Source organism: Zalophus californianus, chromosome X (genome assembly GCF_009762305.2).
Source record: "Zalophus californianus isolate mZalCal1 chromosome X, mZalCal1.pri.v2, whole genome shotgun sequence".
In the NCBI taxonomy this organism is placed as follows: domain Eukaryota; kingdom Metazoa; phylum Chordata; class Mammalia; order Carnivora; family Otariidae; genus Zalophus; species Zalophus californianus.
Genome location: NC_045612.1, coordinates 87,307,175 through 87,324,958, shown reverse-complemented (window position 1 = coordinate 87,324,958; position 17,784 = coordinate 87,307,175). Strand labels below are relative to the sequence as shown.

General features: G+C 52.4%; 1 protein-coding gene, 1 long non-coding RNA gene and 1 pseudogene across 2 annotated transcripts; 1 reads left to right on the top strand and 2 right to left on the bottom strand.

The window, feature by feature from the left end:
• Positions 1 to 2,031: 2,031 nt before the first annotated feature.
• On the bottom strand, positions 2,032 to 6,612 carry LOC113930378 (annotated as a pseudogene).
• Positions 6,613 to 7,878: 1,266 nt separating this feature from the next.
• On the bottom strand, positions 7,879 to 16,969 carry LOC113930965. Its single transcript, XR_003522635.2, has 3 exons — positions 16,776 to 16,969; positions 16,011 to 16,085; positions 7,879 to 8,119 (listed from the first exon to the last, which is right to left on the bottom strand). It is a non-coding gene; the product is annotated as an uncharacterized LOC113930965 (long non-coding RNA).
• GATA1 (GATA binding protein 1) lies at positions 8,795 to 16,542 on the top strand. Its single transcript, XM_027608632.1, has 6 exons — positions 8,795 to 9,526; positions 13,484 to 13,720; positions 14,185 to 14,562; positions 14,665 to 14,810; positions 15,394 to 15,519; positions 16,028 to 16,542. The coding sequence occupies exons 2-6, from the start codon at positions 13,501 to 13,503 to the stop codon at positions 16,397 to 16,399; spliced, it is 1,242 nt and encodes a 413-aa protein (XP_027464433.1). The 5' UTR covers positions 8,795 to 9,526; positions 13,484 to 13,500; the 3' UTR covers positions 16,400 to 16,542.
• Positions 16,970 to 17,784: the final 815 nt, after the last annotated feature.

Here is a 17,784-nt window from a genome sequence, read left to right as displayed (position 1 = left end):
CAAGAGAGAAAATGTCAGCAGGAGAAGAGGTCCGAGGACATTTAGAATTCTGAAACAAGGATGAACCAGGAAACGAGGCAGGCAGAGAGGAAGGGTAAGAGTACGGCTTCCTGAAGGAATGAGTGATGGATGAAGGAGCATGTCTGACGGTCTCCTGAGGTGAGCAAGCCCCTAGTCTTGTGGGCTCTGTCTCGAAACAGTCCCCAGCTGGTAGTTCAGCCAGACCCTATGAGTGAATCCCCAAAGAGCCCCAGAAAGGCTGGGAAGAGAGGATGTGTCAGGACGTGAGTTTCAGCATGTGGAAGGCTCTGCCAAAAGCTGTAGCAGGTCTCCTATTTTAATTTTTTTTTATTATTTGCTTAGTTTTATAATTAAATGTTTATTAAAATACTATAACCCAGGGGCACCTGGGTGGCTCAGTCAGTTAAGTGTCTGCCTTCGGCTCAGGTCGTGATCCCAGGGTCCTGGGATCGAGTCCCACATCGGGCTCCTTGCTCAGTGTGGAGCCTGCTTCTCCCTCTGCCTGCCACTCCCCCTGCTTGTGTTCTCTCCCTCTCTTAAATAAATAAAATCTTTAAAAAAATAATATAAACTCTGAGTAATACAGATTGTTTTCAGCATGATACTGATATCACCCACTTCTCCTAGTAATAGAGGACAGCCAGATGAAACACAATAGTAGAAGGATCTAGAATAATAAATTTTATTACTAGGAGTCTCCCTTGAAGTCAGGAAACCCAACCCACTCACAGCTGAGGAAATGAATGACCAGAGAGGCTGGCATTCTCTACTCTAGAAATGGTTAGGCACTTGCTTGGTGCTGGGCACATAAAAGTAAACAGAACGTGTTTCGTGTACTCAAAGAGCTCATAGCCAGGCTCATGGGTGACAGTTCCCAGAAAGCAGGAAATTAGCACACAGCCTAGTCAGTATTGCGAGAACAGTATGCTGAAGCTCCAAGGTTCACCCAATTTGGGCTTGGGAGCAGCTCTCCGAAGGTCAAGTGTGAGAGCTAACCTGGGCAGGATGAGCATGTCACATAGACGAAGAGCTTATGAAACAGTGCCCCAGGAAGGCCCCGGTGAGGGAAAGCATAGTGCATTTGGTTATTCAAAGGAGTTCAAGTACAAAGGAATTCCAGTCCCAGATTCTGGAGACCAGAGTCTCCTGGCTCCCAGGTCAATGCTATTTTTAGACTACCATCTGTCTTTCTAGGTCTCCTGACAAGTATGTAATGATTCACAAGTACCAATACTCTTACATAGAAAAAAGGAGGCATACATGGCTCACGCTTACCCAGGTAGAGACAGTAAGATTTTTTTGGGTGGCTGAGTAGGATTCCATTGTGTGTGTGTGTATGTGTGTGTGTATCACATCTTCTTTATCCATTCATCCAGACACAAAGATTTTCAAACCCTCTTGTCTGAAACATCTCCTTGAGGAATGATTGCTTTGTCTTATAGTCTTTCATTTCCTCCCCAAATTTACGTGAATTAGATCATGCCCTAAGTCCGGAAGGGACTTTAAGGAATCACTTTATTGGTAGCCAAGGGAACGAGAGGCAGGGCAGGCAATAAAGGAGTCATTGTCTGTAGAGAACTCAAATACTAATACTGAAGCTGACTAAAACTGTTCTGTACTTGAACATCACCACGTGGCAGCAAGCCAGCACTTGTCCTCCCTGCCAAGGCAAAAGGCTCCTGCTGACCCTCACTCCATCTATGTCCCTGCACACGCAGAAGGCCCGGCACCCCCACAAGCTATATATAAACGTCTGAAATCTCCACCTTGGCCATCTCTTCTGTTCATGTTACCGCATGTTCTCCAGTCCATTCCATTCCCTTTGGCAAACATAGCTTGAGCTGTCAAAATCACGTATACAAAAACAAAAACAAAAACAAAACAAAACAAAAAAACCTCACATCAATGTTTCTCTTCCTACAATTATGATATTGCTCTCCAGTCAAGTTTCTCGTTTCTCAAGTCTCAAGTCCCTTTCGAGCTGGGACGTGCACCTGTGCATTTGCAGGCTTACCAGGTTCAGTTCTGGCTCATCCTCTCTGGCCAGGCCATCTGGCAGGTGCTTGGTGGGGTAAACACTGAGGGGTCTTTAATGCCCAGCAGTACATTGAAAAACTGCGTGGACGATATTATGCTGTAACTCTAGGCGAAGGTTTCCTGGACAGGATAACCCTCTTTGACTGTATAAATGCCAATCCAGGTTTCATAACATCTAGCTAGCTTTCTGTCAGGCCCCTCCTAGACCGTGATCTGCTCCTGGGGCCCCCTATGGAGTACTTGTCCTCAGAGGTGGCATTCTGAGGAATGTCTAGAGGGTCCCAGGGGTCTGTCAGTGTGATCTTGGAGCACTGCTTGGTGGCTTGTTCAATCTGAAACATCAATCCATCCTTATAGAACAAAATATATTCAAATAACCTCTTGCAGGGGAATCCACACCTTTTGCCCATTCAGCACCCATACGTGCTGGTTGAGCCCGTCATAGGAGGGCAGGGCATGGTTGCTGCTCTGTGCGTACAGAACCCAGTGGGCCTCCCACCGCTGTGGTGCCTGGCAAGGGCGCAGGGTCCCTGGGGCACCCCCGGTCCCTGCCCCCAGTGCTGCTGCCCCCAGGCCACAGAGGTCACCCAGGCTCAGAGGCCACCCAGTAGCCAGGCACCCAGCGTCCCCTGGGCCACGCTTCCTGCCTATTTTTAAAAGACAGCTTGCCTTGGACCCAGAGTCATATGCCTGGAGATAGATGATTTATGAAAGGAAGAAGGAAGTAGAAAGGAGGGAGAGAAGGAGGGAGGGAGGGGGGAAGGAAGGAAGGAAGGAAGGAAGGAAGGAAGGAAGGAAGGAAGGAAGGAAAGAAAGAAGGAAAGAAGGGAGGGAGGAGGGGAGAGAGGGGGGAGGAAGGGAGGAGGAGTAGACAGCAGATGGGTGAATGAATGAATGGGTACATGGATGGGTGGACTGATATCCTCTGGCCCTGGAGAAACTCTTTCACTTGTGTGTGCATAGAGAGAGGAATATGAGTTTGTAAATTGCAGGTTTGCTGTAATACAGAAAAGACTAGAAACAACCCAAATGTCCAACAGCAGATGAATGATTAAACAAACTATGGTATAGCCATTCCATGGAATATTACTCAGCCACGAAAGGGAATAAACTTACAAAGCTAGCACTAACCTAATACCAAAACCAGACAGAAACATATTAAGAAAACTACAGACCAATATCTCCTACGGATATAGATGCAAAAATCTTCAACAAAATACTAGTAAATAGAATTCAGCAACATATAAGAAGGATTATACACCACGACCAAGTGGGATTTATCCCAGGAATGCAAGATTTGTTCAACATAAAAAATCAATCAAGGTAATATGCCATATTAATAAAGGACAAAAACCACATGATCTTCTCAACAGATGCAGAAAAAGCATTTGACAAAACTCAATACCCTTTCATGATAAAAACACTCAACAAACTAGAAGCAGATAAGAACTTCCTCAACCTGATAAAGTGAATCTACAAAAAACCTACAGCTAATATAATACTTAATGACGAAAGACTAAAAACTTTCTCCTGAAGATTAGGAACAAGACAAGGATGTCCCCTCTCACCACTTCTGTTCAACAATGTACTAGAGGTTCTAGCCAGGGCAATTAGGTAAGAAAAAGAAAAAGCATCCAGATTGGAAAAAAGAAGTAAAACTATCAGTATTTGCAAATAACATGATCTTATACAGAGAAAATCTTAAAAGAACCCACAACAAAACCACTCCCTATATATGTGTGTGTATGAGCTCAGCAAGGTTGCAGGATACTAGATCATACAAGACTTAATCATATTTCTATACACTAGCAACAAGTAATCCAAAAATGAACTTAAGAAAACAATTCCATTTATGATAGCATAAAAAAAAAGAATAAACTACTTAGTAATGCATTTAACAAAAGATGGGTAAGACTTGTACATTTAAAACTATAAAATGCTATTTAAAGAAATTAAATAGGGGTGTCTAGGCTCCTACTGCTTGTGCTCTCTCTTTCTCTCTGATAAATAAATAAATAAAATATTTTTTAAAAATCCACTTTAAAAAAAACAAAAACAAATGGTGCTGGGACAACTGGATAGCCACATGCAAAAGAATGAAACTGGATCCCTACTTCACACCATATACAAAAATTAACTAAAAAAAAAAAAATCAAAGACATGAATGTAAGAGCTAAAACTATTAAACATCTAGGAAAAAAAAGCATAAATCTTCGTAACTTTGGATTAGGCAATGGTTTCTTAGACAACACGTAATGCATAAGCAACCAAAGTAAAAACAAATTGCACTTCATCAAAACTAAAACCTTTTGTGCTTCAAGGGACACAAGAAAGTGAAAGGACAACCCAAAAACAGGAGCAACTATTTTCAATCACATTATCTGATAAAGGACTAGCATCCAGAATATATAAAGAACTCGTACTGGGACACCTGGGTGGCTCAGTCGGTTGGGCACCTGCCTTCAGCTCAGGTCATGATGCCAGGGTCCTGGGATCGAGTCCCATGTTGGGCTCCCTGCTCGGCGGGGAGCCTGCTTCTCCCTCTGCCTGTCTCTCCCCCTGCTTGTGCTCTCTCTCTCTCTGACAAATATAATCTTTAAAAAAAAAAAAAGAACTCGTATTACTCAACAGTATAGACAACCCAATTAAAAACAGGCAAAGGATTTGAAAAGACATTTCTCTAAGGAAGATATACAGATGGCCAACAAGCACACGAAAAGATGCTCAACGTCAATAATCATTAGGGAAATCATATCAAAAGCACAACGAGACATTACATCACACCCACTGGGATGACCAGAATCAAAAAGAGGAACAATATCAAGTGTTGGAGAAAATGTGGATAACTCGAAATCCTCATGCAACTACTGTGGAGAATACTTCTGCAATTCCTCAAAAAGTTAAACAGAGACTTGCCAAACGGCCCCACAATTCTGTTCCTAGGTGTATACCCAAGAGGACTGAAAACACATGTCCACATAAAAACCTTAATATGAATGCTCATAGCAGTATTATTCGTGACCCCCAAAACATCAGTTCGTTGGATGAATGGACAAGCATAATGCAGAATGTTCATACAATGAAATATTATTCAGCGAGTGAAAGGAATGAAGTAGTTTAATCCATGCTACAATGTGAGCGAACCTTGGAAATTTTGTGCAAAGTGAAAGAAGCCAGTCACAAAAGGCCACATATTCTGATTCTGTTCATATGAAAAGTCCAGAATAGGCAAATCCATGAGACAGACAGTAGATTGGTGGTTTCCAGGGACTGTGGGGAGGCGGATAATAGTATAGGGAGTGTCTGCTAATGGGTACAAGCTTCTTTTTGGGGTGATGAAAATGTCCTGAAATTAGACAGTGGTAATAGTGGTAAAACCTTATGAATATACTGACCACTGAAACGTACACTTCAAAGGGTGAATTTTGTGGTATGCGAATGACATCTCAATAAAAAAGAACTATTAATACACACAACAACGTGGGTGTCACAGACATTATGCAGAACAAAAGAAACATAAACTATACGATTCCATGTATATGAAGTTCAAAACCAAGCTGAAAACCGCTGGTATCGTAAGCTGTGTATGGATACATACATACGTAGTAATGGAATGAAAACACGAGGGAGACAAACACCAAACTTGAGGTCGTGGAAGGAGAGAGGAAAATGGACTTTGTACAAGAACTTCGGCTGGATCTGAATATATTTCTTTCAAAAGTATCTGAAGCAAATACATAGGGCAAAATGTTTGACCAAGGTGAATGCTTGTTACAGTATCTTTTATACTTTTCTCTCAGGAAAACAACAACAACAACAACAACAACAAAAACAGCTCAGTTCTGAGACAAACGTGGGACTCCTCAGCCAGGCTTTGGTTGATGTTTCCTCCCTGCGCGATTGAGACCAAGGGGAGTTAGGTTCTGCCTCTGGCCTGGTGGACTCATCTGGAAGAAGCACAGTTCACATGCTATGGGCTTGGACAAAGCTCTAGAACCTCAGAAGATGCCAGGAAGAAGGGAACCAGTCAGGGAAGCCTTCCAGGAAGAGAGGATGTTGGGGCTGAGCCTCAAATGGAGGCCTGACAGAGGGGATGCTTGGCCCGGACACCCCACCCCCACCCCCACCCTCTGGGTCTCTCCCAAAGCCTGGCCTGGCCCTGCTGATTCCCTTATCTGCCCACTCCCAGCTGCCTCCCTGCTGGCTGAACTGTCGCCGCAGACTTCTGTGCCTGTGCCCCCTCCACGGAGATGGGGGAGGGAATGGGGTGAGCCTGGCCTCAGAGCCTCAGAGCCTCAGAGCTTCTGGCTCTTGACGGAGCCTGGGTCCTGAGGCCCCCACTCCCCACCCTTTACTTCCCTTCCTAAGGCCTTTCTCTGCTCCAGTTATGAAGAAGAGTCCAGTGGCTGAGTCCAGTGGCCAAACTCTTGTCTGAGACATGCCTCCAGCTTGACCTTCCTGAGGAGGACAGATTTCCCTACCTTGCTCCCAATATTGCAACTGTTGTTTCTAATAAAAACTAACAACGAAGAGAGTTACCACTACAGAGTTCATCCTCTATGGTGTCCCGGGCAGGACCCGTGTCAAGTGGCCTTCTCAACATTTGCTGTGGGTTCTATGATTGTACCCATCATCTAGGCAAAGAAACTGAGGCTCAGAGGGTGGCCTGCCCGGGAACTACCCAGCAAATCAGTGTCAGAGCTGAGCACAGGCCCTTGGACAGACATCTTCATTTCTCTGAGCCCGCTCCCCGTCTGGAAGATACGGGCAATTATACGCACTTATACCACAAAGACCTGGTGAGAATGGGATAAAATTAGGCAGGGAGAGCACTTAGCACAGGGCCTGGGGTGGCTCGGTTAACAGTTGTTATGATGATATTAGTGCTAAAAAAAAAAAAAAAGTATTTGTATCAGAATTAGCATTCGTTATTAGTACGGTTGTAGATAGAATTAGAAAAATAATTAGATTTAGAATTAATATCAGTATTACGAGCACTATTAAGATTAGTATCGGGACGCCTGGGTGGCTTAGTCATTAAGCGTCTACCTTCGGCTCAGGTCATGATCTCAGGGTCCTGGGGTTGAGCCCCGCATCGGGGCCTGCTTCTCCCTCTCCCACTTCCCCTGCTTGTGTTCCCTCTCTCGCTGTGTCTCTCTCTGTCAAATAAATAAATAAAATCTTAAAAAAAATTAGTATCAATATTTGAATCAGGATTAGGAATTAAAATTGGTATGAGTGTCACACTGATTAGCATTATTACCGGAATTAGTAGTGCTAGTAAAAAAAGGGTCAAGTACTATCCCTTGTATACAGTAAGTACTCAGTAAATCAATAAGAGTACTTAAAGTTTATTAAGATCTCAGATTCAAGCGAGTTAAAATCACTTGATGGATTAAATCTCATTTAGCTGTCCCAATCACCCTATGGAGTAGCCACTATTATTACCCCATCTCCATAGATGAGGAACTGAGGTCCAAGGGGGCTGGTAACTTGCCCGAGGCCACATGGCCCCTCCGTGGCTAGGGCAGGCTATGAATGAGGGGGGCTGGCTCCAGAGTGGAAGCCCTGAAAACATCGCCCCTTAAGTCATAGGGGTCTTCACCCCCCTTGTTACTTAGGAGGGCTCAGCACAGGACATGGCACACAGCAGGAGCTCAACAAATGCAGAGTCATAGCCATGCTCTCTTTCCTCCTCAAACCTCCCATTTTGCTTCTGAGGACAACGAGGCCCATGGAGGCAAAAGGAGGATAGCAAGCTCCTTCTGGGGCGGCCGGTGGGGGAGCAGGCCCCACTGACCCAGGGCTCTGTCAGTGCGCTGTGCCCTTGGCAGGTCTCAGTCTCCCCATCTGTAGAATGGGTGGTCAGGAGGGTGCTCCGTCCTGTGGAGTCCTGGGGCCACCACTGGGTGCTCTTACCCCTGCTCTGTGGGGACCCGAGTTGGATGCCTCGTGTGGGCGCGTGTGTCCATTGAATTTACACGGAGCAAGTGCTCAGGACAGGCTTGGCCTGGGGTCTGTGTCAGCATGAAACACCGGTTGCCGTCACTGTTGTTCCTGTCTGGGGGAGGTGGGGCAGGGCAGAAAGGTGGGGACTGAGGTGCGGGAGTCCTGGAAGTCCCTCTCAGCAGTTGAGGGCAGAGCCACCGATCACGTGGGTCCACATCGACCCACATGGCCCTGTCCCACCCACCCCAGCACCACCGGCCCAGGGCTTACCCCAGACTGACACCTGGGGTCTCGTGGACTTCCTCCTAGACTGTGTCCGTGAGTCTCTCTCTGTCTCGGTCTCCATTCCCAAGTTCTCCACCTGTGTCCTTAGCCTCTGTCACTTTCGGGCTCTACCTTTTGCCTTCTGTCCTGTCTCTCATTCTCTTCGCTTCTCTCTGTAGATCTTCAATTGTCGCCGGCTTTCTTGGCATCTCTCCCCCCTCTCCGTACCCTCTCTCTGCCTCCTTCTAGCTGTGTCCCTTTTTCTGCCCGAGTCTCCCCCTTCCTGTCTCTGTCTCTGCTTCTGTCTCTTGCTATCTGCCTCTCTCCCTTCTCTACCCCTTCAGTTCTTCTTCCTTCCCTTCCCCAATCCTATCCCACTCCTCAAGGACCCACAGAGAAACCAACCCTGGGTCCCACCTGTTTCCCGCCTCCAAAGCAGCATGGCGGGCAACAAGTTGAAGCCGCTGTCCCTGGGTGCCCCCCCCAGCCCCGCCCCCCCCTCCCCGTCCCAAGACAGCCTGTTACCGCGGAGCCAACAGCCACAGTCTCCTCCATCTGATAAGACTTATCTGCTGCCCCAGGGCAGGCCAGAGCTGGCGTAAGCCCCAGTGGGGCACTGAGTGAGTGTGCCCCTGCCTCCCGCCAGCCCTGGCCTGGCCCAGCCTCCAGGCTGGGCCTGGGTCATCAGAATGTCCCATGGGCTCTGGTTCAAATCCCACCGAACCTCTGTGAGCCTCATTCTTCTCGTCTGCAAAATGGGTACAGTCACATCCCTCCTCTCCCTGTTGGCCAGTAAGATTCACGTACGTAAGTGGCCAAGCCCGAACCTGACCCAGCACACAGGAGGGGCTTTGGAAACACTCACTGAGAAACCTAGTGGAGTCATAAAACCGTATCTGCTATTTTTATGTTATCTTGGCTTCAGCCCATTTTGTTTGGCTGGACACTGAAGTCCACGGGAGCCCAAGTTGAACAGGGTCCAAGAATCCGTGGGGTGGGCAGATGGGGCAGAGGAAGGCCCCCACTGCCCAAGAGGTGCCCCACCAGCAGGGAGCCCGCCCCCTCCCCTGGTCCGCCCCACCCACTGGGGCACCAGCCACTCCCTGGGGAGGAGGGAGGAGGGAGAGAGGAGGGAGGGAGGGAGAGAAGGAGGAAGGGAGCCTCAAAGGCCAAGGCCAGCCAGGACACCCCCTGGGATCACACTGAACTCGCCACATCCCCAAAGCGGCCGAACCCTCTGCACCAACCAGCCCAGGTCAGTCTCAGCCCCCTAAGAGCCCCCAGCAAGGCAAACCCCAGGCCTGCTGTCCCTTACCTCAAGGCTACTCCGCCAGCCTGCTCCAGGGTCCCCAACCCACCACTGGTCCCCAAAGTGTCTACTGCCCCTGAAGCCCTTCACAGCTCCTCCAAACCATCTGTCTTTCCAACGCCCATCTCTGCCCTAAAACCACCCCCCAAAACCGACCTCTTTCTGCCCTGACTTCCATCCTCTCCTTCCAAGATATCTGTTCCCCTGATGGCTTAACTCTGCTCCCCACACCCCATTCCTGCCCCCTACAACATGCCTTTCTCCCCCAAATCCTAGCTCTGCCCCGAATCTGGCTTTCATGCACCTGGAATTGTTTCTGTCTCTGAGTTCTCCCAAAAACTCACTTTTGCTCCCCTATGCCTATTTCTGCTCCCCAAGTCCTTGTCTGCTCCCCATCCTGGTTTCCGCTCCAAATTCTCCAGTCCCCTAAACCCTGGCTTCATCCTCTTATCTCCGTCTGTGCTTCTCAAAGCCCCAGTTTGTTCTCTGTGACTTCTCTCTGAGCGCCCCAAACCACTACTCTCCCCCAGCCCTTTGCCCGCACACCAAAATGTCTGTCACTCTAAACGCCAAGTCTACTACCCCAAGTCTGTTCTACCACATGAATCCTCCTCACGCCCGCCTTCCCTAAACCCCATCTCAGCCCCCAAACGTTGTCTCTGGCCCCCCGGATCTCCTCTGGCCTCAAATTTTTCTCCACCCCAACTCCATCTCGGTTCTCAAACTCCTCTTCTGCTCCCATAATCCATCTTTATCAGACGCACTCCTGCCTGTCCAAACCCACCTCTGACCCCTAAACCCCGTCTCTGCTCCAGCAAAACCCACGGAACCCTCAAACATGTCCACGACCCTCAGAATCCATCTCTGAACCCCGAACTACATCCCCAGCTTCCCAACGTTCTCTCTGGCTCTCAACCTTCACCTCAGATCCCCAATCTTGTGATCTCCTCTTCCAACCTATTTCTGATCCCAAAACGTGACCTTTCAAATTTGTCTCTGCTCCTCAAACCCCATATCTGCTCTCCCCAAACTCTACAGCTATACCCCCAACCCCTCCCTGACTCCTCCACCCCATCTGATCCTCAAATTCCACCTCAAAGCCTCCCAAGACTCATCTGCTCCCAGACCCCATCTCTGCTCCCTTCAGTCCCAAGGGACCCTCCCTTGAGGGCTGGGACAGGGATGTTACCTGGGGTGAGGGGCTGGACCTTGGGAGAGCTGAGAGTGCCGGCCTGCTGCCTGCTGCCCGTCAGGGCAGCACTTACTCTAGTGGAGCAGCTGATAAGGAGCTTTCATATCCCCCAGCCTCGAGATAAACTTTTATCTCTGTCCGGAGAGTGATAACTGGGGCTGGGGGGCTGGGCCCCTGCCATAGGAGGGGTGGGCAGCCCTGGACCCGCCAAGGTGCTAGGTGCAAGGATGTGGGGCAGTGGGACTGGAGGGAGATCACTGGGGGGGAGGGGGGACTTGAAGATGAGGTGGGATAAAGGAACAGTGGTGACAGAGACAAAAAGAACGAGACAGAAAAGGAAGAGAGAGAGAGGGAGAAAAAGAGACAGAGACAAAGAGCAAGGGACAGACAGGAAGAAAAAAAAAGGAGAAACAGAGGGCCACCTGGGTGGCTCAGTCATTAAGCATCTGCCTTCGGCTCAGGTCATAATCCCAGGGTCCTGGGATCGAGCCCAGCATCGGGCTCCCTGCTCTGCGGGAAGCCTGCTTCTCCGTCTCCTGCTCCCCCTGCCACTGTTCCGTCTCTCACTGTGTGTCTCTCTCTGTCAAATAAATAAATAAAATCTTTAAAAAAAAAAAAAAGAAAGGAGAAACAGAGAGATAGCAGGAAAGTGAGAGACCCAGGAACAGAAAGAGAGCGCAGAAAGAGAGAGCCTCAGATCGAAAGAATCGTGGAGAGACACAGAGGAAAAGAGATGGAAATAGAGGAGGAGGCAAGACATCCACTCCGGGGAGAGTCAGAGGAGATCCCGGGGCCTGGACGAGGCTGGTGGTAGACACGGCCACGGGCTCCTCTCTTTGCCCGCACAACCCCCAACCCTGAGCCCAACCTTCAGCGTGTTCACACAGTGGGTCACGTAGGCTGGGGCTGTGAAGATGGCCTTCTACTGTATCTCTGTTACTCCACCCCAAGGACAGGGAAACTGAGGCCTTCAGATTCACAGGGCAAGTCAGGGGCAAGGGTAGCTTTTCTGGCTCCTCACCCGGGCTGTGTGTAGTGGGGCATGGGCAAGGATGTGGGACTAGTAAGACAGACATGGAAATAAAGCCAGAAGGCAGAGAGACAGAGAGACAGAGAGACAGAGAGACAGAGAGAGAGAGAGACAGAGAGAGAGAGAGAGAGAGACGAGACAAGCCGAAAGAGACTGAGTGGGAGAGATGTAGAGACATTCAGAGACACTACTGGAGAGGGAGGAAGAACTGAAATGGAAAGAGGTGAAAGACACGGAGATAAAGATGGAGAGAGACAACCAGAGATAGAGACATGGAAAGCCAGAGAAAGGGAGGGGAAAAATTAGGCACTCGTTAAAGCAGAGAAAGAGAGGGGCACCTGGGTGGCTCAGTCGGTTAAGCGTCTGCCTTCGGCTCAGGTCATGATCCCGGGGTCCCGGGATCGAGCCCCGCATCGGGCTCCCTGCTCGGCGGGGTGCCTGCTTCTCCCTCTCCCTCTGCCTGCCGCTCTGCCTACTCGTGCTCTCTCTCTATCTTTCTGTCAGATAAGTTAAAAAAAAAAAAAGGCAGAGAGAGAGGACAAGACATATCATGGCAGCATAGAAAGAGGGGACAGAAATATCGAGGGCCAGGCTGGGCAGGAGAGAGTATCCCAAGGAGAGAGACACGGGGGCATAGATACACACACAGGGAAGGCCAGAGACAAAGGGGCAAAGACGAAGCCGCCATCTCACAGGTCTTAGCTGGGCCCCCGTCACCACCACCTATCTGGCAGATAGGGAAACTGAGGCCTGGGGCTGGCTGGAACTGAAGGAATCTGAAAGCAGAACTATGGTAGGCCTCCCCAGGGCAAACCTGTCCCCCTCCTCAGAGGAAGCCAGTAGCCTTGGGGTGATTTCAAAAGTTGGGCGGGGATGGCAGAGATAAGCCGTGGGGGGTAATGACCCCCCCCATGGAGCAGGGAGGAACTGAGGGGGCCCCCTGTGTGCAGACCCAACGGAGGTGGGGGGAGGGAGGAGTCAAGCCGGAAACCATGGGTTTCTGAGAAAGTCAAAATATGCAACAGATAGGGATGAAGTTGGGGAGCACAAGAGGGTAAACCCCAAGGTCCCAGGGGTGACAAGTGGCTCAAGGGACTGTAGCTCTGCACCCCAGCCCGTCCCCCCCAGACTCCTCTAGAGGGAGAGAAGGGGAGGAGGAGGGAGAGAAAACGAGGAGAGGAGAAAGTGATGAGCAGAAAGGGAGGGAGAGGAGAAGAACGGAGAAGGAGGGGGGGGACAGGCAGGGGGGGAAGGAGAAAATGGGGAGGGGAGGGGGACAGGAGGAAGAGGCGGCTGGCTCAGAGGAGGGAGAGCAGGAGGTGAACAGGCGGGGGTAGAGAGAGGGGGAGGACCGGCGAAAGAGAGAATGAGGGGGTGAGGGGCCGGGAGGGGGGAGAAGAGGGAGGGGGAAGAGGAGCAAGGGGGGGGAGAGGCGAGGGGAAAGAAGGGGAGTTGTGGGAGGAGGGAAAAGAAGAGATGGGAGGAGGGCGAGAGGAGAAAGGGAAGCAGGAGGAGAGAAGAGGGACTAGAAGGAAGGAGGGGATGATGGAGGGGAAGACAGGGAGAGCTCGGGGACGGAAAGAGGGCCGTGAAGACTGAGGGCGTGGAGCTGGAGACGGAGAAGGGGGGTGGGGGAGGGGAGGAGGAGTTTGGAGTCTGAGGACCTCTCCTGTCCTCACAGGTCCCACCCGAGGCCCCATGGAGTTCCCTGGCCTAGGGGCCCTGGGGACCTCAGAGCCCCTGCCCCAGTTTGTGGACCCGGCTTTAGTATCCTCGCCCCCAGAGTCGGGGGTCTTCTTCCCCTCTGGGCCGGAGGGCTTGGATGCAGCAGCCTCCTCCACGGCCCCCAGCACCGCCACGGCTGCAGCTGCGGCTCTGGCCTACTACAGGGATGCCGAGGCCTACAGGCACTCCCCAGGTAACCCCTTTGGGTGGCTGTCTTAGCGCGGGCTGCCACGGTGACCCTTAGCTAGGGCAGAATCCCACCAAGAGGTCATCTTGAACATGGCCACTTCCCCCAGTTGAGCCCAGACCTAGGAATGCCAACGCTCCCCGTCTGCCATCTTGGGGTAGCCATACTGGAAAGCAACATCGGAAGTGGGTGGTGGTGGCCCTAGTTGTCAAGGGACCCATGGGGCTCCGAACCCCAACGGGCATCCTCAAAGCCCCTTTGGAAACGGGTGGAGGTTACCGCAGCTGCCAGAGTGACCAGTGGGGCTCGGGACCCGGGAGTTACCCGACGGCCAGCAGCTGCTCCGGGGGCCTGTGGGAAGACTGGAGACTTGGCTGCTCCCTCCGAGCTGCGGGGCAGCACTGCGCCCTGAAGGCGGGATGGTTTTAGACTGATCCCGCCTTCCTTCCTATACCCCGCCACCCTAATAGTCTTTCAGGTGTACCCATTGCTCAACTGTATGGAGGGGATCCCAGGGGGCTCACCCTACGCCGGCTGGACCTACGGCAAGACGGGGCTCTATCCTGCCTCGACCGTGTGCCCCACTCGCGAGGACTCCCCTCCCCAGGCCCCGGAAGACCCCAATGGGAAAGGCGGCAGCAGCTTCCTGGAGACCTTAAAGACAGAGCGGCTAAGTCCAGACCTCTTGACGCTGGGGCCTGCACTGCCTTCATCCATCCCTGTCCCCAGCAGTGCCTATGGGGGTCCTGACTTTTCCAGTACCTTCTTTTCTCCCACTGGGAGCCCCCTCAATCCAGCGGCCTATTCCTCCCCCAAGCTTCGTGGGACACTGCCCTTGCCCCCCTGTGGTGAGGTCCCCAAAAAGGAACGGGGAGGCTGAGGTGGGGGGGCGTCCAAGGCCAAGCAGGGCTGAGCCTGGGCTCCCCCACCCCCTCTGTCCACCCCATCAGAAGCCAGGGAGTGTGTGAACTGCGGAGCAACAGCCACTCCCTTGTGGCGGCGGGACAGGACGGGCCACTACCTGTGCAATGCCTGTGGCCTCTATCACAAGATGAATGGCCAGAACAGGCCCCTCATCCGGCCTAAGAAGCGCCTGGTAAGACCCCGGGCCCGCCTCCCCTGCCCCAGGGACAGCTGTTCTCGGCCTGTACAGGGACCCCCGGTCCTCCTGCTCCACGAGAACCCATACGCCCCCCGCCCATCCCTTCCCCAGCCATGCGGGCACCCAGCTTTGCGTAGGCGTGCCTATCCTCGACCTACCTTCATAGGGTACGTGCGGGAACCCCGTCCTGTCCCTGCGCAGCAGTGTTTTCCTCCTTGGCTTCACATGGGACTCACCTTAGGACACCCTGAACCACCGGGGCCTGGCGCCCTCCCCTAGATGTGTAGATTTCATTGGCCTAGGGTGCCGCCTGGGCCTCAGGATCGCCTTCGACTCCCTGAGTGATTCCAATGTATGGTCAAAGTTGGGAATCACTGGTGGAGTCTCACCCCCAATACCAAAATCCCCTATCCTGGCCAGGAGGCCCTGCCCCATGCAGAAAACCCACAGTCATCGTCCCGTGAGTACATCTGTTCTCGCCCTGCACGGGAAGCCCTGCCTTCAACCTGACCCTGACCTCTCGGGTCCTCCACCCACCCCCGCGGTGGGCTGATCCTCACATTCTCTCTCCCCCTAGATTGTCAGCAAGCGGGCGGGTACCCAGTGTACCAACTGCCAGACAACCACCACGACGCTATGGCGGAGGAATGCCAGCGGGGACCCCGTGTGCAATGCCTGTGGCCTCTACTACAAGCTACACCAGGTTTGCCCTGTCCCGTTCCCCTGCCAGCCTCCCCCCTCCTCCTGTCATCCCACTGCCCTCCTCCCCTGCTCCTCTTCTACCCCCACCTCTGCTTCCCCTCATAACCCTCCCTTTCCTCCCCCACTTTTCCTGCCCCCTCCTTCCCTCTCTATTCCCCTCCTCCTTGGCCCTCACCCCTCCCTCCTTCATCCCTTCGCACCCTTCCACGACCTCCTGCCCCTCCTCCCTCCTCGAGCTCCTTCATCCTCCTTCCCAGCCATTCGCTAACTTCCATCCCCCTGCCCCGAAACCGGAGGCAGCTCCATCAGCCTCAGAGGCTTTCCCAAGCTCAGGGCCTCACAACCTTGGGATTCCTTAGGACAATCCCTGCACCACATCAGGGTCACGCTCCCTAGTCCCTGAAGCAATTGTCCATGCTTAACGAGGTGGGACGGAGACGGCCTCCCTGGTCAAGACAGAGAGGTAAAGATTTGGAGTCGGGAAACACTCACGGCCTCCCTCTTGGCAGGTGAACCGACCACTGACCATGCGGAAGGATGGTATCCAGACTCGAAACCGCAAGGCGTCTGGAAAAGGGAAAAAGAAACGAGGGTCAAGTCTGGGAGGTACAGGAGCAGCTGAGGGACCGGCTGGTGGCTTCATGGTGGTGGCCGGGGGCAGCGGGAGTGGGAATTGTGGGGAGGTGGCCACCGGCTTGACGTTGGGCCCACCCAGTACTGCCCATCTCTACCAAGGCCTGGGCCCCGTGGTGCTGTCAGGGCCCGTGAGCCACCTCATGCCTTTCCCGGGACCCCTGTTGGGTTCCCCCGCAGGCTCCTTCCCCACAGGTCCCGTTCCTCCCACCACCACCACCACTGTGGTGGCTCCACTGAGTTCCTGAGGGCACAGAGCATGGCCTCAGGGTGGCGGTGGGGTCCCTCTCCTATGTAACCCACAGCCAATACAACCCAACCCTCTGGGCCCCAGCCATCCCCTGGCCTGGCCCTTCAAAGCTTTTGTAAAATAAAACCACCAAAGTCCTAAGAGCAGAGGTGTGAGCCTGTGTGGGACTGAATCAAGAACAACGGGAGGGAGGCTGCATGTCTGGGTGTCTCTGAGGACGGTGTCTGGCTGCAGCGTATGGCCACGGGAAGCTGAGGCCGCCGCCTATGTGACACTTCACGATCGTGGGTTGCGACGTGCAATTGTGAACACTGTTCATGAAGCTGCGTGTGACAGCTTCCGGGTGGCCTGAGACGGCGTGGGTCGCCACATACCATGGGGTGAGATACAGCGTGTGACTGAGGGGGTGAGGCTTTCCAAGACAGGGTGCGTGACACCAGGAGACGGCGGGAGCAGACGCTTCTGGAATGTTGAACGCAGGCTGTGGGGTGGGGGGGCGTGTGGAGGCTATAACAGCAGGACCGCGGGGGTCTGCACGTCCGGGGAGCTCTGGCGGTTGGGTACTGGCAGCATTTCTCTGCAAGTCTACGCATGTTGGGAGCGCAGATCACGTGGTGTGTGCCAGGCCACAGTGTCTCTGAGTGGCTGACGGCCTTGAGCAGCTCTGTGTGTACTTGTTCGTGGAAAGTACGAACATGCAGAGTTTCAGTTGGGCCTCCATTAGGGACCCCCTTCCAGAGGACACAAGACATATGCGGGACAGGAAAGGGGGGGCTGGAATGGGAGCCATCAAGAAGGTCAGAATGGCCAGTGCGGGACCACGGGGTTGTCCGGGGGGCCTTCCCTGTCAGTCATCTCTTATCTCTCTTGGCCCAGCTCAGCCTGCAGCTCTGTGGGAAATGGTAGAGGAGAGGGGAAGATTAGAAGGACAAAATAGCTTCTGGGGGTGATATTTAGACCCCGTAGGTGGGAGAGCTCCTCCCCATAGGGCCAACTCCCTCACCAACGCACCTATTCACCTGGGCCCACTTCTCACCCCCAGGGGGGTATCTGTTCTTCCAAAATGGAAAACCCTTATGTAGGAGCCTGTGTGGAGTCAGGTGACAGAGAGGTTAAGTGGCTCGCTGGGGGCCACACAGCGGGAGACGGGGGGAAAAGCCAGGCTCTGTGGCTTAGCCTCCATACTACCCAGCAGCTCCTGATAGCAAACAGCCCCATTCGCTGAGTGTTTACTGTGGATCGGGCAATGGCTGGGAAGCTTCAGTTGGTTTGGTTCATGAACACCTGAAAAAAAAAAAAAAACTCCGAGGAAAGAAAAGTATACTATGCACTTTACATTTTCATTTTACTAATGAGAAAGTAAGGCTCAGAACTGGCGTTACT

Excerpts from the sequence above, each read along its gene's own strand:
- GATA1 (XM_027608632.1), top strand. The coding sequence starts at position 13,501 with ATGGAGTTCCCTGGCCTAGGGGCCCTGGGGACCTCAGAGCCCCTGCCC. Across the intron at positions 14,563-14,664 it reads ACTGCCCTTGCCCCCCTGTG|AAGCCAGGGAGTGTGTGAAC; the intron begins GTGAGGTCCCCA and ends CCACCCCATCAG. Across the intron at positions 15,520-16,027 it reads TCTACTACAAGCTACACCAG|GTGAACCGACCACTGACCAT; the intron begins GTTTGCCCTGTC and ends CCCTCTTGGCAG.